Source organism: Tursiops truncatus, chromosome 12, assembly GCF_011762595.2.
Source record: "Tursiops truncatus isolate mTurTru1 chromosome 12, mTurTru1.mat.Y, whole genome shotgun sequence".
NCBI lineage: Eukaryota > Metazoa > Chordata > Mammalia > Artiodactyla > Delphinidae > Tursiops > Tursiops truncatus.
The window spans coordinates 49,806,926-49,833,915 of NC_047045.1; the positions used below are offsets into that span (position 1 = coordinate 49,806,926).

Below are 26,990 nucleotides of genomic sequence, written 5' to 3' on the forward strand. Positions count from 1 at the left end.
TACAGCAAATCCAGTAAGATGTTCACAAAAATGTTAATGAGAAGAGATTTCTTTCCTAAATAAAAGACAAAGCATCATGAAAAGAAGCCATTTGTCTCTACCTTTTTCCTCTTCAAAAGTGCAAACTTGAGGGCAAAACCCCCCCCAAAAAAACATTAATAATGAAAAAGAAGAGGAGGCTGGGTCTCAAACCACATCAGTAAGTCAATGCCTGGATAGTATTCCATGAGACTTCTTGCTTTATGAGAAAAAGAAAGTCTTACTGAGCTATCTGCAATCAGACACATTCTTAACTCATGTACTCTGCAAATACTAACTAAAGCCAAGTACATTTAGCAATATTAGTAACATACAGGATAAAACTTAAGGCAAAGCAGTAATGAAATACTATATAATAAAAAGTTCCCAAGAAACAGTGAATTATGTTCCTGATAGCACAAAATATAAGTATGTAAAACAAAACCCCAGAATTACAAAAGAAATGGACAAATCAACTTTTATAGTGAATGATTATACATATGCAGAAAAAACAAAATATTGGTGGAAATATTAAAAACTTAGAATATCTCTACTTCCAATAAAAAACATAAAATAGTCTTTTCAAGCAAGGACAGATTTTTGTTTTGATTGACCCTGTACTACAACACAAAATCTCAACCAACCTAAAAGGATACATATTATACAATCTATATTTTCTGAAAAGAACAGAAATGAATTAGAAGTCAACAGTAAAATATAGTAGTAAAAAACAAACAAACTATGTTTGGAAACTTAAATGTATTCCAAATATTTCATGGATTTAAAGAGTAAAATCAAGATACAAATTTCCCAATATTTATAAGAGCTTAATAATGAAAGTACTACATATCAAAATGTATTAAAGTTAGAATGGCTGATGTAGATTCCTTCTTTTAATATCCATTCTCAATCCCCTTTCACTTGTTTTCCTGTACTACTAAAGTGAGGGAAGGAGAGAAGATAGAGAGGGAAAGAGAACATTAGCAAAATCAAAAACTGGTCTTTGCATAAACTAATGAAAATAAATTGGTGGGGGGGGCAGCAAAAAATACTAAGTATCAAAAAATGAGAAGTAACTACAGGTAAAGAATTTTTTTTAACATCACAAGAATACTTTGTACAAATTAACACCAAAAAAGTAAATATTGATTAAAAAAATACGTTTTTTAGAAAATATAGCAAAAGTCACTCAAGCAGAGATAAAAACCTTGAATGAACTATTAGCCATTAAAGAAATTATTTTTAAAAAGTCTACCCTGACTCCCCCCAAGTAAAAACACAGGTGAAAAACTTACAGGTTGTGTCATGTAATTCTGAGAAAGTTAATATACTTTAGCTTATTGTTTCTCCTATTAACCTAGCATTTAATTCTCCCTTCAAATTATAGTGAAGATACTCAATGTTTCAAAACAGAAGGAAGATCTAAGCTACTGAATTTGTTTATCATCCTTGGAGAACCCTTCCCCCAGGACAATAGGCAACAATCACACTGCTTTATTAGCTTATGAGAACTCCATTTTTTGAATGGTTAGATGTTATAGAGTGTATAGTACAGACACTCTCATGGCAATTAAGCTTTAGGTGTTTATTTCTTTGGGATCATAGGCTGTTTTTGCAGATCAAAGATTCCCCCGTTACTTCAACATCTAGTTTTACCAAAGGTCCCTTGGTAATTGGTTGGGGCAGGTTGGGCATCACTGGTTTTTTTGTGATTACATTCTTCTCTACCATCACCCTAAGGATGGCCCCTAAGTAATTTGCAGTCACTGCAATCACCAATATCAAACTAGCCTCGTAGAAATTTCATCTGGGGTTGCATTTCAAAGTCTAGATTTAAGACATACCCTATGATGACTACAAAGCAGCTTCTATCTTCTCTATAGTATTGTAAGCACCAATAAATGAAAGGATGGAGAGGAAATCTCCAACATATACTGTCAGAAAGTAAGGTCAAAATGCCTAACATTAGCCTGTCAGAGGCTCAAAAATACAGATTATAACAACTTACTCTTCATTTTACCCTACTCAGTAAGACTAAGATCTCAGTCTTACCATCACTGTCCTTATTTAGAAACTAGTGCCTGGTGGTAGGAGAAATGTTATTCATTCACTAATTCAACCAAGCTATCAAGCACCTGCTACATGCTGGAGACAAGCTAGTCTAGTTAACTGGCCAAAATGATTTTGTTCTCAAGTTTTACCAAACTACAATGGAACAAATAATGCCCATCTCATACCAACTTTTCAATCAATGCAGAAGATATTCAACAACTCCATGAGATCATTTGATTTTGATAACAAAAATGAAAACAGTTCTATTTTAGCAAAAACTATTAAACCTTTGTTTCTAAGACAGTAATATCAGATACTGAAGGAACCTCCTTTTCCTCTAGCATCAAGTTTACACATGGAGCACATTCCCCAGTTTAACACTGCTTGCCTCTCTCCACCTAATCACTCACTCCTCCCCACTGAAGAAGGGACTTAGGAAATTTGTAGGATGACCTAAGCATGATTGGCTAGGCAATGCCTGTCCACCACTTCTTTGTGACCCAGCTACCTGTAGGAAGCACACAGTCTGCTTGGTTCTACTACATGGTTAAGTTTGATCTTTGTAAGCTCTGCCTCTGGGGGTGATGGAAGCCTATCCACTGCTGATAGTGAAAGAAGGGTAAATCTGTCTAATTCTTCCGATCTTGGGAAGCCTATGTTATTCAGTGTTTTGATTTCCTTGACTTCTTTATCTCTATTAATTGGTTTACAACACAGGAGAGAAGGAGTGACATATAATTTATTAGTTACCTCAGACTCTAACATCAGAATCTAAAAATATTACTGACAGTAAAACGTGTTAAATACATTGACTATGTTCTCTCTCACTGCTAGTCTGTTGACCACACTATCTCTTCCACCTGAAATAATGTTCTCCCCTTTTTAGACAGTTAATATCCATGTATCCATTTTAACTTAGTTTAATAACTGCTTCTTGGGGAAAGATTTCCCCAAGTTAGCTCCCAAAGGACCCTGATGACCCCCTATCATAAATTTAGCATGCTACATTGACGCACTGTATTAACTTATTTGTATCTTACACTACACAATAAGTTCTCTAAGGTATATAGGTATACTCAGAACTCAGCAAAGTACTCGGTCCAATAAATGGCTGAATGAATGAGTAGAAAATGAATGCATGAATGAAAATGATAAATCATAGATCGAAGAAAACAGGCCTAGAAATTACCTGAAAAATGAATTGCAGCAACATTGTCACTCACCCCCTCACGCAAAGAAAAAGATGGCAGTTGATTTAAGTTTCACAACTATATCAGAAAAAAAAACTATAACTGATTTTTAGAAAATTAACTATTTGTTAATCATTAAGGAAATGTAAAAGGCTTTGTTTGATTTTTTTGTTTTTGAGTTAAACTATGCCTACCTAAAGAAAAATGGTGACTTTTTAAATTTCTCTTAACTAAACATCACTTAAAGTTCTAATTATCTTTGTAGATTATGCCAACACTCAATTAAAAAGAGACTCCAGGAATACATCACCAGATCTTAATTTAAAATATATATAAATATTCCCCATTAATCTGACTCCATATCCTACTGATATCTGTGAAAACAACATGGAAACATCTAAATTAAAAAATTACTACAAATACTGATTTAAATAATTCTCCAATGCCAAAATCTAAAATGTACCCCACATTTTGGAAAGTTATAGTTTAAATGTAAATGGACTTCACTGGCATTTGAAAACATTCTACTTCTACTGAATTTCCAATTTTAGTATTTGGTAATTCTCCAAGTTTTCTGGAAACACTACAACATGTCACATTTCCTAACCCAAAATGTAAATACAGGTTGAAGTATAATAAATATTGCTATTTTTTCTTCTTTTAAAAGGTACAAGTATATATGATTGTTAAGGTTCCTCTTAGGTGTACTTTTCCTTGAACCTATATTATATATATATATACATCTAGCTTCCTATAAAATGTTTTTGCCACAGTATTCTATTACATTTCTCATTTTGAAATTATTTCAGCAAATGTGAAAAAACAGATTTACTTACATGTTCTGGGATTCCTGGCTTTTCAAAGAAACAGAATCAGAACCCTGTACTGGAGTAGGAATTCTTTCTGATAGCAAACTTGTCTAAAATATAACAAATTTACATTTTTTTTTTACTGATAGTGTTATTCATAAGTTCTCATGCAACATTTTTATATTTGACTCAATGTAATTAAAAATTAAATTACCTGCAAATTTTAAGTTATTTAATTCTTAACTATAATGTAAAGTATTTCATAAATGAAGCATATAAATGGGGTGGGGGGAAGATACTGACATATACTATATGTCATATATACTATATTTGACTGTTGCTACATTATGATCTCCAGTATATGCAACAAAAACCCAGGTATCTGTAAAAATTGCTCAGAAATAACTTCCAAAGGGTCAGTGTATGCAGAGACAATTTATTCAAAGGCTCTCTTTTCAGAAGAAAAGACTTTGTAGTGCCCAGTTAGGTCGTAGAGCTTTGTGCTATGGGGAGAGGATGTACTGAAGTCATGTTGTGCCAAATAAGAAAGCATTATGTCCCCTGGACTACTGTGGTGCTAAAGTCGTCATATTTGCTCCAGTAAAATATTTTAACTGTAGTATGATATTACAATAGTGACCGTATTTGAAATAAAGAATTGAAGAGAAGAAAAAAAGTTTGAAAATACTTACCTTCTTCCATGCCTTTGCTATAGATTCATGCAAACTATAAGGAATTAAAACCTGCAAGCCTTCACATGTACCATATATTTGACGACACACAGAAGTAAAAGCTCCTTTAACCGCAGGAAACATTTCCGATCCAGGAAAAATAGAAATATCTTCATCAAGAACTTTTTTCGAAAACTGGGCAATTATATGAGCACCTGTAGGACTAAAAGATGATACCTAAAAGCAATGTACTTCAAGTGACCTAATCTGACTGAACTGCTTTTCTCTGCATGGGTATATCACTAACTTGACTGTTTGGTAGTTAAGTTCACTTATTTCCATTTGTTTGAATTTTTTTTTAATTCTACTTTTTAACTTTAACATTTAGTATATGAAACAGATACATGATTCCTAAGTTTAACCTAGGTACAATCAAGGAATAAATCCCAGATGTCTCATACCGATACCTCCCGATCCATATACTTCTTCCCCTCCTCTAAAACTATTACTTTTTAGCTTATTCTTTTATCATTCCCTTTTGAAAAAGCAAATATAATTGTATTTATTCATATTCCATCCTACTATACAAAAGGTAGCATTCTATAAACATTCTTCTGTTTTGTTTTTTACTTCATATATTCCGATAATTCTATAGCAGTACATAAAAAATTCCTCATCCCCTTTTTACAGCTGCTAAGTACTCCTTTGTATAAACATAATTTAATCAACTAGCCTCTTATTGTTGGACATCTGAGATATATCCAGGTTTTCGCTAATAAAGTTAGAAACTCTTCACCACTGCAAAATGAGGATTCAGAAGAAGTTCTAACGTTTTATGCTTTATCTGTTTAACTTCAATGTGAGGGAGACACTTTAAAAAAAAATCTAGAAATCATAAGGATAATGATTGGGAAAAACGACTACATACAATTAAAGGATGTCTACATAGCAGAAAAAAACTTAAATAGAGAAGTGCTGGACAATAAAAAGAAACCTTAGAACTCATAACAAAGGGTTAGTCTTCATAATTTTAAAAGAATTGTTATATATGGATAAGAAAAAGACTTCCAGGTTAACTATGTCAGATTGAACACATACATTCACATCTGCTCCCTGCTGAAATATTAAAATGTAAAAGTAAACAAAATTTTCAGAAGGCTCTTGCAGCCGTCAAGGACAAGGAGAAAAAAAAGGATATGATAGTAACAAAGTTTGGAACCTAGAATAAAAGAATAATTCAGAGCCTAGAAAAACTGAATGATCAGCCACAGTGTAGAAAATGGAATCAACATGATCTCATAGAACCTCTCAAAAAACTCAAATTGGTGGCACCAAAAATCTCTATAATTGGGGGTAGAAGTGGGACTTAAAATAGAGATGCCTGAAACTCAGTTTAAGAAGGAATTTGACCTCCAGATTCTTTTCACGTTCCAGGTAGTCACCCCTGTACCTCTTGGAAGTTAGGCAGAGATTAAAACTGATAGCAAGCAGCACAGGATTTAATCAAGTTTTATATACTAAAGCTTGAGACCCATCACCTTTTGCATTCAGTGGTCTTCTCTCACTAGGCTTATACTCTCTTCAGGCAGCTAACTGTAAGAGCCTTCTTCATGGACTCTGACCAGAACAAAGACAAGACTAAAGATACTTACATTAAAGGTTCCTCAAACAATACCATGGCAAGGTTCCCCTTCAGCAAAGGCCACAAGTGACAAGTCACACTTCCCTGCCTAAGTTTCAAGCATCTTTTTACTAACTTTAATATACTTGAAGAAACCTGATTTAAAAAGTCAGAGACCAAGATAACAAATACAAAAGTCTATTTGAACAGAAAAATACAATGACAAATGAAAACTTCATTACCTTCACAGAGGTAAGAAGAACTTACACTCATGAAACAAGAATAGGATGCTAGTAAGAACACTCTTGGACATAAAATCATAGCAATATTTTTTTTGATCCATCTCCTAAAGGAAATAAAAGCAAAAATTAACAAGTGGGACCTAATTAAACTAAACAGCTTTTTGCACAGCAAAGGAAACCATCAATAAAATGAAAGACAGCCTATTGAATGGGAGAAGATATTTGTAAATGATATGACCAATAAGGGGTTAATATCCAACATATATAAACAGCTTATACAACTCAACATCAAAAACAAACCAAACCCAGATTCAAAAATGGGCAGAACTGAATAGACATATTTTCCAAAGAAAAAATGCAGATGGCCAATAGGCACATGAAAAGATGTTCAACACTGCTAAATCAACAGGGAAATGCAAATCAAAACCACAATGAGATTTCACCTCACACCTGTAAGAATGGCTATCATCAGAAAGAACACAAATAACAAATGTGAGGATGTAGAGAAAAGGGAACACTGCTGGTGGGAAATGTAAATTGGTGCAACCACTGTAGAAAACCATACAGAGTTTCTCAAAAAAATTAAATATAAAACTACTATATAACCCAGCAATTCCACTCCTGAGTATATATCCAAAAGAAACAAAAACACTAATTTGAAAAGGTATATGCACCCCAGTGTTCATAGGAACATTATTTACAATGGAAGCAACCTAAGTGTCCATCAACAGATGAATGGATAAAGAAGATGTGGTGTGTGTGTGTATACATACACACACACACACATATATATATACACACACACACACACACAAACACACAGTGGAATACTACTCAGTCATAAAAACAAATGAACTTCTGCCATCTGCATCAATATCCATGGACTTGGAGGGCATTAGTCTAAGTGAAATAAGTCAGACAGAGAGACAAATACTGTATGATATCACTTATATGTGGAATCTAAAAAATACAACTAGTGAATATAACAAAAAAGCAGCAGACTCACAGATAAGAGAACAAACTAGTGGTTACCAGTGGGGAGGGGGAGGGGCAATGTAGGGGTGGAAGAGTGGGAGGTACAAACAACTACTGGGTGTAAGACAGGCTCAAGGATGTATTATACAACATGGGGAATACAGCCAAGATTTTGTAATAACTGTAAATGTAAAGTAACCTTTAAAACTCACATAAAATAAAAAAACAAATTAAAATAGGGCAGTAGAGTAAGAATGTACTCTTAAAAAAGAAGTAGAAATAAAAATTTCAGTAGAAGTGCTTAAAATAAAGCAAGCTGAGGCAATTTGCTAGAAAGTAAAAAAAAAAAAAAAAAAAAAAAATGCATAGAACAGATAGGGAAGTCTAAATCCCAATGAGAGTTTAAGAGAAAACAGAAGATCATTGCCCCAACTTTTGGCGCCCAGCAACCACAAATTCACTTTGTTGCTATGAATTTGTCTATTTTTCACATATCATATGAATAAAGTCATATTATGTAAAAACAAAGACACAAAAAAGAAATGAAATCCAACTATTTTTTTTAAACTGAAAGACATAAATCTTCAGATTAAAAAAGTCCATCAAATAGGTTAAGAATAGAACTTCATCAAGAAACATCATAAAATTTCAGAATACTAACAGGCAACAGAAGACTGAAAAGCTTCCAGAGGAGGTGGGGAAAAAGTCATCCTAGTGATGATAAAGGTCATTACAAGGATAAAAGCTATGCACCAGACCAAGCCAGGAATTAGTCTGAATAAAGTAGATCAGAAGGCTAAAAAAGTCTTTGATAAAAATTGATAGAATTTGTCTAGCATTTGAATATACTGAGAGAAGATATAATTAGTTAGGAAAGTTAAGTACACTGAAAATTAATGCCAACAAAAGAAATAAAACTAACTCCAAAGAAAACAAGTTGTGAAAGTAATGATATGGCTGGGCTGTGAAGGTTGCTCATGGTAGGGTAGATACAGTATGATTCCAACCAAGACTATTGGCTCAACTATATTGCACTGATAGAGGGAAGGGAGAGACTAAGTGTTGTACATGCAGGTGGGCTGGGGGAGATAAGGAGAGAGAGATATAAATCATTGTAATAAGTCAATGAATAATACGTTAAACTAAAATCTAAAAGTATTATAAGTGCATTATTTAATGATCTAGATGTAAGCTCTAAAGGAAACATCTAAAGCAGCCAAAAGTAGCTGCCTCTGGAGAACAAGAAAGGAACTTTTTATAATAAGCTTTGTATGTTCACTGTGTGTATACGTAACTCAGAGTTGGTGAAAAAAAATCAAACTAAAAAAGTGGGCTGAAGCTATGAAAATGAATCATTCCTATATACCAACAATGAAAGGTCAGAAAGAGAAATTAAGGAAACAATACCATTTACCACTGCAAAAAAAAGATAAAATACCTAGGAATAAACCTACCTAAGGAGGCAAAAGACCTGCATGCAGAAAAATATAAGATACTGATGAAAGAAATCAAAGACAAAACAAATAGATGGAGAGATATACCATGTTCTTGGATTGGAAGAATCAATATTGTGAAAATGACTATACTACCCATAGCAATCTACAGATTCAGTGCAATCCCTATCAAATTACCAATGGCATTTTTCACAGAACTCGAACAAAAAATTTTACAATTTGTATGGAAACACAAAAGACCTCGAATAGCAAAAGCAATCTTGAGAAAAAATAAAAAAGGAGCTGGAGGAATCAGCTCCCTGACTTCAGACTCTACTACAAAGCTACAGTAATCGAGACAACATGGTACTGACACAAAAACAGAAATACAGATCAATGGAACAGGATAGAAAGCCCAGAGATAAAACCACACACCAATGGTCACCTAATCTATGACAAAGAAGGCCAGAATATACAATGGAGAAAAGACAGCCTCTTCAATAATTGGTGCTGGGAAAACTGGACAGCTACATGTAAAAGAATGAAATTAGAACACTTCCTAACACCATACACAAAAATAAACTCAAAATGGATTAAAGACCTAAATGTAAGGCCAGACACTATCAAACTCTTAGAGGAAAACATAGGCAGAACACTCCTTGACATAAAAAAACCACAGCAAGATCTTTTTTGACCCACCTCCTAGAGTAACAGAAATAAAAACAAAAATAAACAAATGGAACTTAAAAGCTTTTGCACAGCAAAGGAAATCATATACAAGATGAAAAGACAACCTTCAGAATGGGAGAAAATATTTGCAAACGAAGCAATGGACAAAGGATTAATCTCCAAAATATACAAACAGCTCATGCAGCTCAATACCAAAAGAAACAAACAACCCAATCCAAAAATGGGCAGAAGACCTAAATAGACATTTCTCCAAAGAAGACATACAGATGGCCAACCACATGAAAAACTGCTCAACATCACTAATTATTAGAGGAATGCAAATCAAAACTACAATGAGATATCATCTCACACCAGTCAGAATGGCCATCATCACAAAATCTACAAACAATAAATGCTGGAAAGGGTGTGGAGAAAAGGGAACCCTCTTGCACTGTTGGTGGGAATGTAAATTGATACAAACCACTATGGAGAACAGTATGGAGGTTCCTTAAAAAAACTAAAATAGAACTACCATGTGACCCGGAAATCCCACTACTGGGCATATACCCAGAGAAAACCATAATTCAAAAAGACACATGCACCCCAATGTTCACTGCAGCACTATTTACAATAGGCAGGGCGTAGAAACAACCTAAATGTCCATCAACAGAGGAATGGATAAAGAAGATTCGGTACACACATACAATGGAATATTACTCCGCCATAAAAAGGAACGAAATTGGGTCATTTGTAGAGATGTGGATGGAGAGTGAAGTCAGTCACAAAGAGAAAAACAAATATCGTACATTAACACATATATGTGGAATCTGAAAAAATTGGTATAGACGATCTTATTTACAAAGCATAAATAGAGACAAAGACGTAGAGAACAAACGTATGGATACCAATGGTGAAAGGGGCAAGTGGGATGAATTGGGAGAGTGGGATTAACATATACACACTACTGATACTATGTATAAAATAGATAACTAATGAGAACCCACTGCATAGCACAGGGAACTCTACTCAGTGCTCTGTGGTGACCTAAACGGGAAGAAAATCCAAGACAGGGGATATATATATACATATAGCTGATTCACTTTGCTGTACAGTAGAAACTAACACAACATTGTAAAGCAACTATACTCCAATAAAATTTTTAAAAATAAAAAGTAAACTGAAAAAAAAAAAAGAAATGGAAATAGCCAAAAACCATATCTCCATAGGAGCAATGAGATGCTCAAACACAAGAGTTGGACAATATGAATCAAAACAAGGTCTTTCATCCATTAGCTTGCCAAAATATAGTCAAACTGATTATGTAGTCTTGACAAGAATATGGAAAGAAGGGTACTCTTCATGCTTCTCACACACTGCCAGCAAGAAGGTAAAATCCTACAACATTGGAAAATCATCTGGTAGTACCCATGAAATATAAAATATACATGCTGCTCTGACCCAGCAATACCATTTTTAGGGCAGTCTACTTTGAAATTTAAAAAAGCCTAGTATATAAGGTACTTCATAAAGAATACAAATTTTTCGTGTATTACTAATTGACCTAATAGATAAGTTTTTTCAGAATAATGATTGCAAACAAGTATTTGATGATTATACCTATGGAATAGTGAAATGACAACAAAGTTATAAGGGATAGGAAGGAGGAGCTGCGAGTATTCTTATAAGGTTCTTGCACTACCTGTTAAGTGGTATAGTGTTATTTGAAAGAAGATTTAAAACCAGTAGTTACAGCTAATTCAGCTGTAAATATGTATTACAAATGTAAGGGCAACCACTAAAAAGAAAGAAAAAGAAAAGTATAATTGATATGCTAGGAAAGAAGAAGACTGAATCATAAAATGCTCAGCTCAATTAAAGCCAAAGAAGGTATACGCAGGTGTCCATACACATCTGCCTCCCATTGCTCATGAGAGCCCAGTAAAATAAGAATACAGTTGTATAAAAGGGAAAACCCCTGAACAATGGCAAGAATGGGAAGAGAAAGAGGTTTTAAAGACTTCTGGGAGAAAGCAGACAGGGAGGGAGCAGCTCCAGATTACAGAGGCAGAGGAACCCACAGTATAAAAACCCTGCCTGGAATGCAGAAGCGGAGAGCCCATGATGGAGCTCTGAGCTCAGAGTCAGCAAATGCAGTGGGGCCCAAAGTGGGGAGGAGTCTGATCTGCCCCTGCCCCACACTCACCTCAGAAGCATGAGCAGCTTTTATACCAAGGCAGAATTCTGAACAAATGTTTAGGGAAAGTGAAGGCTTCTCCAGAGAGAAAAGTGAGCTCCTAAGATAAAAGTCTTCTTAATTCTGGCATCTGAAATGTCCTCAATAGAAAATTCCCAGCAACGCCCTTATTCTCTCAGAGAAAATTTGCCAATCAACCCACCACACTGGTCCACACAGAGCTGCTGATCAAAATCCTGTTCAGGAAAGGTCTAGCTGGAAACTCCCCAACTTATAAAAACTAAGCGGCAGAGCCCTTGTCTACATCCATTTTGTCTTAAAGAACCAATAACATGAAAAGCTGAACCCAAAGAAGAGAACTCAAGCAATAGAAAAGAACAGCTAACTACTGGGCTGAGAGTGATTTGGGAAGAATATCACAGCAAATAAGAATAGAAGATCAGGAAAACGGATTACTCATGGAAGATTAGACCACATGCTTATCTCAGCACCCTCCCCGCCGAGCCCCAGAAAAACAGGGACCAAGAAATAAAGAGATATAAACCCACAATGGAAAAGAGAAGAACAATAGCTAAAAGATGTCAGCAGTGACTTAGAGGTGGAAAGCGGCAGTGAGACATGTGGTAACTGAGGAGCAGCCCAGGAAGAAGCAGACCTGCAGAACTGAGCAGAAGCAAGGCACAGCCCAAGCCCAGAGGTCTCAGGCACCAGGAACAGCCCAGGGCAGGATGCAGGTGGGGCTGAACACAGGAGTAGTAGTCTACGGTCTCCCAACCCATAGCCCCAATTCCCCATCCTGCCAAAAGACTAAAGGTTTATTCTCTAGAGTGGTGAATACCATAGCCATTAACCACATTTAATTTTTTTTTAATTTAAAAGCAAGTAAAGGTTACAACTCAGTTCTGTCACACTAGTCATATGTTAAGTGCTCAACAGCCATAAGTGTCTAGTGGTAACGTTACTAGACAGTTCAGATCTAGAACATACCATCATCACATAAAGCTCTACCGGACGAAGCTGCTCTGAAGAAGGTAAGCCTAAGAGGCTCAGAGCTGGAAGCCAGGCATAGCTGAGGAGAGCCATGAGGTGCCCAACTAGACAGGGAGTTCGAGAGGGGCTGAAGTCAGCATTCTGGACCAGAAGGGCCCCTCCCCAACTAAACTACAGGATCTGGGAAGCCAGGCATGGAAAACCTGGCCCATTTGACAAGCTTAAAACATATCAAACCAAGTATTAGAAAGTAAAAATCACTATCAAAATAAATCCAAGAACATCTCCTACGTAACGAAAAAGATCAAAAAGGCAGGACTATGAGGGAAAAGCTAAGGGACCCAGAGGATCACACCTGGATATTCAACATCCAATTCACAGGAGCACCAAAAAGAGAAAACAGAAGCAGAGAAAGTGATCAAACTCACAACAGAAGCAAAGTCCCCTGTGCCAAAGAATGCAAGTCCTCTCCCTAACATTGTCCAGCTAATGCCTGAGAAAAGGAAAAAAGGCCCAGCGTAAGTCATACCCTCAAGAAACATCAGGTCCTGGAAAGTTTCAGAGGTAAAAAAGCCTCCTGGGGACTTCCCTGGTGGCGCAGTGGTTAAGAATCCACCTGCCAATGCAGGGGACACGGGTTCAAGCCCTGGTCCGGGAAGATCCCACATGCCGCGGAGCAACTAAGCCCATGCGCCACAACTACTGAGCCTGCGCTCTAGAGCCCGCGAGCCACAACTACTAAAGCCCGTGCGCCTAGAAGCCTGTGCTCCACAACGAAACAAGCTATCGCAATGAGAAGCCCGCGCACCGCAACGAAGAGCAGCCCCCGCTCACCGCAACTAGAGAAAGCCCATGCAGCAACGAAGACCCAACGCAGCCAAAAATAAATAAATAAATAAAGTTCATCACTTTACTCCTTTGTAGTGGATACTATAAAAAAATTTTTTTAAAAAAAGGCTCCTGAGAAAGAAACTCAGCCATGGAACTTGGCAATAGTGGATGCAGGAGGCAATGTAACAATGTTTCCAGTCTCCCCACCTAGCCAAGCTATCAACCAACTATGAAGATGTATTTATTCTGTTCAAAGGTAGGAGTTCAGAAAGCTTACCTTCTACAAAACGTATTAAGTACTTGAACACAAGGCACAAGCCCACTTTTTATAAGGCACATGTGCACACACTAAAAGCTAACTAACCCTTACTGCCTCACATGTAGTAACTGGCTTAAAGTGTTGACAGCCCTGTGAGTCAGGTAGTGCTGATTATCCCTAATTCACAGGTGAGGAATGACTGAGCGGTGGAGCTAGGATGTGAACCCAAGTAGTCTGAACCAGGGCTCGTGTGACTAACCCTCACTCAGTGCTGCCTCTCAATTTAGTTACTAATGCTCCGTTCCTCCTTCCCAAGTTCACTGTCCGGAGTATGTGTTACTTTTGTATAGCAGAGAAAAGAAATTTTTCATTAGTGCAAAATAGGTCAAAAAGAAAAAAACTACTTCTCTTACACTAAATCAAAGTTATCGAAAGCCAAGCCTCAAAGTCTCCATCTATATAATGAAGATGACCACAGAGGCCCCCTCCTTAGCCACTGTGAGGATTAAACGGTGACCCAACAAAAGACCTTGGTCTTGTGTGACTATTATCAGAAAGACAGTATGTTCCCAGATGTAAACAGATTAAAACACACGATGGAAAAAAAAAAAAAAACAGATGGCAGAAAAAGTGCGGAACACACACAAAAAAGGAAGAATAAAGGCAAAACAGAAAACAGTAACAAATACGGTAGATATTAATCCAATCATATCAAATCACTCTAAATGACAAGAATCAATTAAAAGAAAGACTCTCAGACTAGATAAAAAAACAAGACTCAGTTATGTGGTATCTACAGAAGTGCATTTTAAATATAATGACAAAGATAGATTAAAAGTAAAGGGATGAAGGGGCTTCCCTGGTGGCACAGTGGTTGAGAGTCCGCCTGCCGATGCAGGGGGCACAGGTTCGTGCCCCAGTCCGGGAAGATCCCACATGCCACGGAGCGGCTGGGCCCATGAGCCATGGCCGCTGAGCCTGCGCATCCGGAGCCTGTGCTCCGCAATGGGAGAGGCCACAACAGTGAGAGGCCCACGTACCGCCAAAAAAAAAAAAAAAAAAAAAAAAAAAGGAAAGGGATGAAGAAAGACATATGCTGACAATCAAGAGAAAGCTGGAGTAGCTATATTAATTTCAGACTTCACAGCAAGGAAAATTATGCAAAGGGCACATTACATAATAAAGGGGGTCAATTTTCCAAAAGGACATAACGATCCTTAATGTGTATGCACCCAATAGTATCAAAATACATGAAGCAGAAACTAACAGAAATGCAAGGAGAAAAAGATGAATTCACTTATATAGTCTGAAATTTCAACACCCCTCTGTCAGTAATTGACAGATCCAGCATGAAGCTAGTAAGCACAGAGCTGAACACCACCAACTACCAACAGTACATAACTGGTATGTATAGAATACTTCAATAGCAGAATATACATTTTTCTCAAGCTCACATAAGACATAACATTCACTAAGAGACCACATTCTGGGTCATAAAACACATGTTAACAAATTAAAAATATAAATCATACAAAATATACTCTCTGACCCATAAATAACTCATAGGTCAAAGAAGTCTCCAGAGATGTTTAAAAATATTTTGAACTAATGAAAAGGAAAACACAACTCAATTGTCAGATGCAGCAAAAGCAGTGCTTAGAGGGAAATTTATATCATTGAATGTACATATTAGAAAGAAAACCTAAAATTCAATAATCTAAGCTTTCACCATGGAAAATGAAACTAAATCCAAAAGGAAGAAGACAATAAAAACTACAACAGAAATCAGTCAAATTAAAAACAGGAAATGAACAGAGAGGGGGAAAGCTAGTCTTTTAAAAAGATCAGTAAAATTGAAAAGCCTCTAGCCAGGTTAGAGGCGGAAAAAAAAAAAGTAGAAGCAAATTAACATCAGAATTAAGAGGGGCCGTCTCTACTAATCCCATAGACTTTAAAAGGGTAATAAAGGAATACTGTAAAAAAAAAACAAAAAACAAACAAAAAAAAAGCTCTATGCCCACAAATTTAAAACTTAGATTAAGTGGACCAATTTCTTGAAAGACACAACCTGCCAAAATTCTAACAATCTGAACAAACCCATATCTATTAAAGAAATAGAATAAATAATAATCTTCCTAAACAGAAAACACCACACCCAAATAGGTACACTGGTGAATTCTATCAAACATTTAAGAAATTATGCCAAATCTCTTCCATAAGATAGACGCAGAACGCTTCCTAACTTATGAGACCAGCATTTTACAGTAAGACCAAAGATCACAAAAACTACAGACCAATCTCTCTCACAGACAAAAATCCTCTACTAATATTAGCAAATCAAATTTAACAATGTATAAAAACAATTATTCTAGGTACGCAAAGCTGGTTCAATATTCAGAAAGTTAATTAATGTAATCTACCACTTCAACAGGATAAAAGAACACTCACTGTGGTGTTATTTATGAAGGCAAAATCCTAAACAAACTTGATATCCAATAATTGGACAGAAGTTTGAATAAATTATGGTAAAGCATACAAAAAAGTATCATAGAGCTATTAAAAATGTTTCATTCACCTAGGCAGATGCTTTGGTTACACACAAAAAAAACTGCAGAGTAATGTATACACCATTTTTGAAATGAGAAAGAATTCTATAAACATGAACATATATACTTGATGCATCATTATAGGTGCAGAGAAAGTCTGGAAGCATAACCAAAATGTTACCATTGGCTAAGCCAGGAGATAGAACAGAGTAGGGGTTAGAGAAGGAAGATGTGGAAGTAGTCAGCATTTCCATTGTGTGGTTAACTTGAAATCAATCATGTGTGGCTTTAGAAGTTGAAAGAGTACAGTCCAAGGAAGCAAAAAAGATCCCATGTAGAGTGAACCCTCCTATTCTTATTTTGAAGTTGCAGACATCAAGACCTACTCTGCCTGTATAATCCATAATCCTGGTTACTCCTGCAACTTTCTGATGATCTAATATATTAGCAGTTGATCAGGAAACCTAACTATATCTAGAATAGTTATCCTGATTTTCATTAATATATGACAAAATTTTGGGAAACTTTAAATCAGGTATGAGAAAATATGCTAAAAAATTCCACAAATTCAAAACAGAAACATACCTTTTTTCTTCAGGAGAGCTCATATTTTCTCCATAAAGTAGCAGAATAAGTCCTTCTTCTACAGAAGCAATTCTTGCCAAAATATCAGCTACATGAATTAAAGCTGTTTCAGAGCAATTTGGAGCAGCCTGTACATTAAATATATCATATAATTTTAAGACACACTAACATATCACAGACTAACATTCAAGGGTGGTCATGTAGTCCAATAAAGTTATATTACCACAACAAAAAAAGTTGATTGTTTGGCTGTGAAATAATGTCTGAATTAAATGTGTCATTAGATTATATTCTCGTACCAGCACAGTTGATAAGGCAAATACATACACACTTTTTACCCAAATCAATTATTAAGACAGTTGAAAAAATTGCTGCTATCACAGTTTTATATGTATATAATTCTAGTTGACAAATGCAGTAGCTCTTCTTCTTTGCCCTGTACTTCTCACTCACTGGGTTCCTGTATATCCAATCTAATTTTATTATACATGGTATCTAATATACTACCATCTCTTCTAAGGGATACCATCCCTTCCTACACCTGGTTGTTGGGTCATGAGTTGTAGGTGTGACTAAGGACAACCAATTCATGGGCTGGCAAATAGCCAATGATGTCATCTAATGAGAAAACATAGGTTGGACCAATCATATTTCCCCACTTTTGATTCTTAAAAGTACTAAAACTAGCTTTACCAGTACATACTGGTAAAGAAAGATGCCAAAAGAAAACAGAAAGTTAAAGATAGATGTATGAAGCAAAGAAGCAAACAACAGCTATGGCTCAAGATTCAGGAGTACATTTCTCAGCTCTGGTATGTGGTTTACGTTTCACAATTTACTTCATGGCATTCTATAATATTCAGTTGTGTATTATGCTCTATTTGTTTCTTCTCTGCTCATCTCGTTTCCCTGAGGTTGACTAAGGTCAAAATACTTTCATTATATCTACTTACTATCCCAGAATTCCATACTTTGTACTACATTCACATAAATGCTTAATGTTTTCTAAATGAGCAATAAATAATGAATACTTGAATGGGTGAGCAGCTGCCCAGCCCATTGAGAGGTGGGCAAAGGGAGATGAAGCTAATAAAAACACTACAAAACACGGACATGGAAAGGCAAAAACCTGTAGCCTACTGATAAAGCTTTAAGTCATTCCCCAGAAATTTAAGTCATAAAAAGTGGAGAGATATATTAGACTGCACTAGTGGTAGCGGTACCAACTCTTCCACCTGTTAAATGTCTGACATTACGCAATTTGCTTCTTTCAGCCTCAGCTGTGAAAGTTAAATTATATAATGTAAGGAAATATACTGTACAACCTGTAAAGAGACATATACGTATGTTCAGAACTGGGATAATTATAAGTTTTTCTAAAGTAGTACTTGTTCTTCATGTAAAACAAAGCTGGCTCTTCAGGAAAATATTTCCAAAGGCTATACAGTTGCCATTAAAACAAACAACAAAACATTCACAAGACTTATTAGATTTGCAAAACAAATAGCTTAATATAGTAACTTTAGTCCTTACAATCTAAGCCTGACCAAAAAAAGTTTAAGATGTTATATGTACTTTTCCCCCCACATTGTCATAACTAAAATCAACTGATTGTATAAACTAAGATTCAAAATACATTTACAGGGAAAATGGTATAATACTTCAGATTATCAAATTTAGAAGTCCCACTGAATATTCACTAATATCCAATTAAGAGACTCTTTAATACTAACCTTAGTTCCTTTCATTAGGTGATGAATAGGTTGAAGAAGCGCCTCGATCACAGTGTTGTTATATAAACATTCAATTGCACATTCTTTTTGATCACAGAGTATACAAAGAATTTCAGTTACCATACTTGCAGGAGAGTAATTCTCTGATAAAAAAGAAGTATTTTTTGAAAATTAAAACTTAGAACATTATTATATCTTTTATTTCTGTTAACTACTGCTGTTCCAAAAAGCTCATCAAGGTTAATTAAAGGATGCCCAAAGGATGATTTATTACCAAATTATGACCTTAAACTTAAGACAATGTTAGCTTAACTTATCTTCAAGTTAATAAAAGTGAGTAAATGATAATATAAATACCAAAAGACACCATGAGATCATTTGCTGTTTGACATTAAAGCTCTGCTTGATAGTGAGAATGTGGTCTGAAACAAATTTACAACTTCTCCCCTCCTGGCAAACACCTTACTTATTGTATTCACTTTTCTTCTTTTTCTTAAAAAAGAACAAAGTGTCTTCAGGTGTCAAGCCTCGTAGAAAATTAGAGTCATTAAGATAAAACACAGACAAAAAGAAGGCAGAGGAGAAACTTTAATGGAGACTAGAATACTTCTTATGTTACCATAAAACCAATGAAATGAATGAGAATTTTTAAGACTTTGTTTTAAAATATATATAGGAAGACACAGATACAAATAAATATAATATGGGGAACAGTCCCTAAAATAAATATGGTATTTTTAGTTTCATAAATTAACATTTCCAGACACTTGAACTCCTAATATACTGAACAAAATAGTGTTTTACATGAAAATAATAAAGTTTTAAAAAACAGTGCTTTACAAAAGTTAGTAATGTAAGGTTGTCCTAGTAAGATACAAGACTAAAACACCAAAGTTCTTAATTTATACTACAATATTCCATACTCCATAAATACACTAAGCAAATACTTGACAGAAAGGGAAAACAGAAAAGTTCAGTGATTTTTTTAACCAGCTCAAGATGAGAAATGCTGTTTGCAGTGAGAGACTACTGATGAGCATCTGACCATTATTCATTCATTCATCCAACTTTCTGCTACTTTTGAGTACTACGTAGACAAAGAAGTAAATAAGACAAATAGTTCACAAGATGGTAAACCAAGACATTATCAATTATAACAAAGGATAATATTTTTCATAAAGGAAGCATAGTATGCTGTAGGAGCATGTAGCAGGGGTACCTAACCTAGTACTTTATACATGTAAATATCAATACCTTAAAGGCAGAAAAAGTATGAGAAACGGTGTTAGGACTAATAGGCCGTTATAATTGCATGGATAAAACCTACCAATTGATAGATGTATTACAACACTAATATATGACCCAAATAATTTTTTTCTGTGATTCACCTGTGTTCCTCTAAGAATTTGTACCATCATTTCTAATGTAACTTCCACGTTTAGAATGTTTGAGTCTATAAATCGGGGGCGGGGGGGAGGCGGGTTGTTATTAAGTGTTTTACTTTGAAAACAAACTTTTTCCTTTGAATATCAATACAAGTTATCTTTTAAATGTTAACATTTTTAAAAAAATTTTATAAGTCAGCCAACAGTTATAAGACTAAAAGGTATTTTTCTGAAAAAAAGAAAAGGTTTTCCTTTGCTTTATTCTTCAATAAAAGACGACCCTGAAAATAAGTACTAGATATAAGCTGAAACAAGCAAGCTGATCAAAACACCCAAGAAAATATAAAGGATATAAAATAGCAATAAAGAACACACTAGTACCTATCGAACTTATCTTAATATCGTTTAAGAACATCTTGATCTTAAACATCAGAATTCTCAGCAAAATTGGTTCTAAATAAAAATATACACCTTAAATATCAGTGAAAAAAATTAAATTTCATGGTTTACTTCCAGGACCAAGGTATTTCCTTTTTTTACTTTTTTTTTAATAGATCTTTATTGGAGTATAATTGCTTCACAATACCCTGTTAGTTTCTGCTGCACAACAAAGCGAATCAGCCATATGCATACACATGTCCCCATATCCCCTCCCTCTTGAGCCTCCCTCCCTTCCTCCCTAGCCCACCCCTCTAGGTCATCACAAAGTACCAAGCTGTACTCCCTGTGCTACACTGCTGTTTCCCACCAGCCAACTATTTTACATTCAGTAGTGTATATATGTCAATGCTACTCTCACTTTGCCCCAGCTTCCCCCTCCCATCCCATGTCATCAAGTCCATTCTCTATGTTTACCTCTTTATTCCTGGCCTGCAACTAGGTTCATCAGAACCATTTCTTTTTTTTAGATTCCATATATATACGTTGGCATACGGTAGTTTTCTCTTTCTGATGTACTTCACTCTGTATGACAGACTCTAGGTCCATCCACCTCACTACAAATAACTCAATTTTGTTCCTTTTTATGGCTGAGTAATATTCCATTGTATATATGTGCCACATCTTCTTTATCCATTGATCTGTCGATGGACATATAGATTGGTTCCATGTCCGGCTATTGTAAATAGTGCTGCAATGAACACTGTGGTACATGTCTCTTTTTGAATTATGGTTTTCTCAGGGTATATGCCCAGTAGTGGGATTGCTGGGTCATATGGTAGTTCTATTTTTAGTTTTTTAAAGAACCTCCACACTGTTTTCCATAGTGGTTGTTATCAATTTACATTCCCACCAACAGTGCAGGAGGGTTCCCTTTTCACCACACCCTTTCCAGCATTTTTTTGATAATGGCCATTCTGACCAGCATGAGGTGATACCTCATTGTAGTTTTGATTTGCATTTCTCTAATAATTAGTGGTTTTGAGCATCTTTTCATGTGCCTCTTGGCTGTATGTCTTCCTTGATGAAATGTCTATTTAGGTCTTCTGCCCATTTTATAACTGGATTGTTTTCTTGATACTTGAGCTCCATGAGCTGTTTGTATATTCTGGAGATCAATCCTTTATCTATTGTTTCATTTGCAAATATTTTCTCCCATTCTGAGGGTTGTCTTTTTGTCTTGTTTATGGTTTCCTTTGCTGTGCAAAACCTTTTAAGTCCCATTTGTTTATTTTTGTTTTTATTTCTGTTACTCTAGGAGATAGGTTAAAAAAGATCTTACTGTGGTTTATGTCAGTGTTTTTCCTATGTTTTCCTCTAATAGTTTTAATAGTGCCTGATCTTACAATTAAGTCTTTAATCCATTTGAAGTTTATCTTTGTATGGTGTTAGGTAGTGTTCTAATTTCATTCTTTTACATGTAACTGTCCAGTTTTCACAGCACCAGTTACTGAAGAGACTGTCTTTTCTCCACTGTATGTTCTTGCCTCCTTTGTCGTAAATTAGGTGCCCATATTTGCGTGGGTTTATCTCTGGGCATTCTAACCTGTACTCTTGATCTATATTTCCATTTTTGTGCCAGTACCATACTCTCTTGATTACTGTAGCTTTGTGGTATAGTTTGAAGTCGGGGAGCCTGATTCCCCCAACTCCATTGTTCTTTCTCAAGATTGCTTTGGCTATTCGGGGGTCTTTTGTGTTTCCACATGAACTGTAAGATTTTTTGTTCTAATTCTGTGAAGAATGCCATTGGTAGCTTGATAGGGATTGCAATAAATCCGTAGATTGCTTTGGGTAGTATAGTCATTTTCACAATTTCGATTTTTCCAATCCAAGAACATGGTATATCTCTCCATCTGTTGTATCATCTTTAATTTCTTTCATCAGAGTCTTATAGTTTTCTGCATACAGGTCTTTTGTCTCCCTAGCTAAGTTTATTCCTAGGTATTTTATGCTTTTTGTTACAATGGTAAATGGGAGTGTTTCCTTAATTTCTCTTTCTGATTTTTCGTTGTTGGTGTATAGGAATGCCAGAGATTTCTGGGCATTAATTTTGTATTCTGCAACCTTACCAAATTCATTGATTTGTTCTAGTGATTTTTCTGCTGGCATCTTTAAGATTTTCTATGTATAGTATCACATCATCAGCAAACAGTGAGTTTTACTTCTTTTCCAACTTGTATTCCTTTTATTTCTTTTTCTTCTCTGACTGCTGTGGCTACGACTTCCAAAACTATGTTGAATAATAGTGGCAAGTGGACATCCTTGTCTTGCTCCTGATCTTAGTGGAAATGCTTTGTTTTTCACCATTGAGTATGATGCTTGCTGTGGGTTTGTCATATATGGCCTTTATTATGTTGAGGTAGCTTCCCTCTATGCCCATTTTCTGGAGAGTTTTTTATCATAAATTGGTGTTGAATTTTTTCAAAAGCTTTTTCTGCATCTATTGAGATGATCATATGGTTTTTATTCCTTAATTTGTTAATGTGGTGTGTCACACTGATTTACGTATACTGAAGAATCCTTGCATCTCTGGGATAAATCCCACTTGATCATGGTGTATGATCCTTTTAATGTGCTGTTGGATTCTGTTTGCTAGTATTTTGTTCAGGATTTTTGCATCTATGTTCATCAGTGATATTGGTCTATAATTTTCTTTTTTTGTGATATTTTTATCTGGTTTTGGTATCAGGGTGATGGTGACTTCGTAGAATGAAGTTTTTTAGAAGAGTTTGAGAAGGATCAGTGTTAGCTCTTCTCTAAATGTTTGATAGAATTCTCCTGTGAAGCCATCTGGGAGGACCAATGTAATTTCTCATGAATAATGCTGCACCTTAATGAAACCTCTTTACTAAACTAGGTCCATCACTCAAAACATCCAGAAAATAGAATATTTTTAGGTGGTTTCTATTTCTCTATTTATAATAACAATAGAAGCAGAATTACCTAAATGACCAGGTGATGTCATCTTTGGACAACTTGGTGAGTAATAGATAAGTTGCGTAAACAGAACCAGCAGATCTGCAAGGGATACTGAATCTTCAAAAAGGAAGGAAAAAAAAAAAAGTTATTTTCTAGCATATGTTTACAACTTAGAAAAATTTTAACTAAGCTTCCATCCTCCTAATCTGAGGTTTCATAAAAACCGTGGTACAATTAGGGAGAAAGGGGCTATAATCCAAGATTATATCAGGAAGAATAAATCAGACATAGTAAATTAAAAGATAACAAGGGTAAATGATGCAATAGGTGCTATGTGAAGGTGTAGTTTTACCACTTATGTTGAACCAATCATTTAATATAAACCTACCATAGAAAGATCTATGAATCTGATCAGGGCTGTTTCAGTTTATTCAATTAGGAGCAGTAAAATTCAGCTTAACATGTTGGTCCAGCTAACTTACCTATATAGCACTGTAGAATAGAGGTTAGCAAACCTTGAGCAGATAGTGAATAGTGTAGGCTTTGTGGCCAGTCTGTCACAAAGATTCAGCTTTGCTCTTGATGCACTAAAGTAGCCATAGACAATTTGCAAATGAATGAGTGTGGCTATTTTCCCAAAAAAATTTATGTATGCTGAAATTTGAATTTTATATATTTTTTCCCCACCACACATTAAGTTTTCCCAATAATTTAAGAATATACAAGCTAATCTTAGCTCAAAAACCATACAGAACAGTGTATCAGATTTGGTCTATGGGCTGTAGTTTACCAACACCTGTTATAGAAGCTTACATAAAAAATTTCTGGTGAAAGCACATGTGAATTAAAAGTGAATGCTGACCTATACTAAATACAGTAGGATAGATGTCTCAAAACTGAGTTTTGAGATGATCTGTGACATCTGATAGGCCAAAATGTCAAAAGTCAATTAAAAATGCTAAATAAGTTGGATGATAGACATAAATTTAAGTTAAACACCTGAAACATCACAAATATACATTAATCTTTCTATTTCTGTAAAGTTAACAATATCCTATACAACGGCAGCTCTTTTCTTGAAAGTCATTTCTCTGCATGCCCACTATACGTAGGATTATATGGCAGTACTACATAAAAGTACATAAAACACTTTTTCTTAAGGAGTTCACAATCAACTTAACCATGGAGAAAAGGTTTAAGTAAAACAACTAGGAAACAGTATAAAATGTTCAAAATGAAGATACTTTATAACAGGAATGGGAATATATAGCCATCATATCCTAATTTTGTAAGGCCTGCAAGCTAAGAATGATTTTTCCATTTTTAAAAGGTGTGTACAACATGTCAGGGTCCTCAAAACCATTCCCAGATTCACTAGGAAGACTCAGAATTAAACATACAGTAATACCCCCAGCTATGATTTATTACAACAAAAGGAAACAAAGTAAAATCAAAGGGAAAAGGCACATAGGGTGAAATCAAGAGCAAACCAGGTACAACTGTCCAAGAGTCCTCTCCCAAGGAATCACACAGAATACACTTAATTCTTCCAACAACAAGTTGTGACAACACATGTGAAATGCTGTCTACCAAGGAAGGTCATTAGAGAGTCAATGTGCAAAGTTTTTTATTGGAGACTGATCATATGCATAAGCACTCTCTGCCCAATACATACCAGGATTCCAGACACCCAGAAGGAAAGCAGGTTTTCAGCTTAAAACACATTGTTTGTATTAAGAGTGGCTCACTGTGCCTAAAATGTTATTAGTTCTGGCAACAGTGAAAAATCCAAGTTCCTAGATGCCAGCCAAAGTCCAGCCTTGCAAGCAGCCCTTTCTAAGGATAGTGGTCTCTTGCCTAATGCGTTAACTTTTTTGCACATGCATGCGTGTGCATATATACACACACAAAGAATATGCAACAGAGACAGTATGTGGCCCAAAAAGCCCAAAATATTTATTATCTGGCACTTTACAGGCAAAGTTTGCTGATCTCTACTCTGTACTATATTCCTAGAATAGACAAAAGTTTTAAGGAAAGTAAGGAAGACAACTAACAGCATGTGAATTCTGAAGGAGAAAACTTTAAAAATGGGACTTAGGGTAACAATAATATGGTAATATATCATATGGTACAGGGCTTTGCAGTTTATAAAATACTATTCCCAAACCTCTTCTCTGTGATCATCTCAAATATTCCCTGAGTCCAGCACTGATATTCTAGTTTTTACAGATAAAGAAACGAATAGTTCAGTGATTTGCCCAAAGATCTCAGCTAGTTTTTAGGGGAACCAGAACTTAAACAAGGACTGCCAGCTCTGTATCCAGATTTGGATCATCCAGTATATCTAGGATTTTGAAGGTCAGAGAAAAAATAAGGAAAACATTAAAGACAGGGAAAATAAAATTATACATATAGGAAGAAGTACATACTGAAAAACAAAAAAAAATAATAACACTTCGATATGTAAGCCTGTCAGCAGGACAAAAGGTACGTTGCTCAGTACCCTAGGAGAGACCAAGCCAAACCTCTAAATTTTAAAAATCCATAGCACAAACCTTACCATACCTGAACATATTCATATCTAATTGCACTTACCTTTTCTATTCTTCAGCTTTATAGGAAATAGCTTTCTGCCTTGTGTATAGATCAATAATCTTCCTAAAAGGCACAGTGAGTGAATGAAATAAATATATTGTAATTCTTGTCCTGAGTAGTAGAAAGTTTTCTGCTTATTCCCTTAAAAGAAAAACAATTACATTTGTTTTAATGTCATTATATTTTACAGTAGTTATTTCATTAAACAAGGCTGAATATTAAACAAGGCTGCAGTCTATAATGGAGACACTCGGTGTAAGTTTTTTTAAACATTCTTTACTGTTTCCCAAGAGACTTTAAGACACCTAAATCTGAAGAAAAGCATTCATAATAAAATTTGTCAAACCTCAGAAAAGTACAACATGCATACAGTGTTCATTCTAAAACAAACACCATAGGATTGTTAGTTATCTCTCATTATAAAGATACTTCAAGTTAAGAAAGGAATATAAAACATTACTTATTGTTTAATTCTACCAATTAAAAGCCAGTACTACAAACGATATTTATAACCATGTTTGCAAAAGAAATTACAATCTCTAAAATACAGACTCCTTCTAACATATATCATTTATTCACTCATTCATCCATACATTCGAGATCTATTGAGTACCTCTTTTATTTAAGACCCTGAACTATTTGCTGGTGTCAAAAACCAAGAAGCAGCATGAAACTGGGCTTCCAATTCAGAGTACGGCAAACAGCCTGATACACACAGAGCATAGCGAGGACAAGTAGGAGAAACAAAAGCTAGAAGGTAGCTGATCACATACGACTGAGCTGCAGAAAGAGTACGGGCTTTATTATAGAGGCAATTGGGATGATATTA

General features: G+C 35.3%; 1 protein-coding gene and 1 long non-coding RNA gene across 7 annotated transcripts in view; one reads left to right on the forward strand and one right to left on the reverse strand.

The window, feature by feature from the left end:
• TBC1D32 (TBC1 domain family member 32) overlaps window positions 1-26,990 on the reverse strand; it is a 183,058-nt gene that overhangs the window by 110,379 nt on the left and 45,689 nt on the right. For 5 of the 6 annotated variants that reach the window (XM_033867671.2, XM_033867669.2, XM_033867670.2 and 2 more), the window contains 6 exons: window positions 26,162-26,302; window positions 23,588-23,680; window positions 18,819-18,961; window positions 17,086-17,213; window positions 4,762-4,963; window positions 4,097-4,179 (listed from right to left, as the gene is read on the reverse strand). In XM_033867671.2, coding sequence (XP_033723562.1) covers window positions 4,097-4,179; window positions 4,762-4,963; window positions 17,086-17,213; window positions 18,819-18,961; window positions 23,588-23,680; window positions 26,162-26,302 — 790 coding nt within the window. The remainder of the gene's footprint in view (window positions 1-4,096; window positions 4,180-4,761; window positions 4,964-17,085; window positions 17,214-18,818; window positions 18,962-23,587; window positions 23,681-26,161; window positions 26,303-26,990) is intronic. The other variant, XM_073789535.1, reaches the window with a different exon arrangement.
• Window positions 1-26,990, forward strand: part of LOC141276022 (uncharacterized) — a 66,808-nt gene that overhangs the window by 34,116 nt on the left and 5,702 nt on the right. The window lies entirely within an intron of this gene.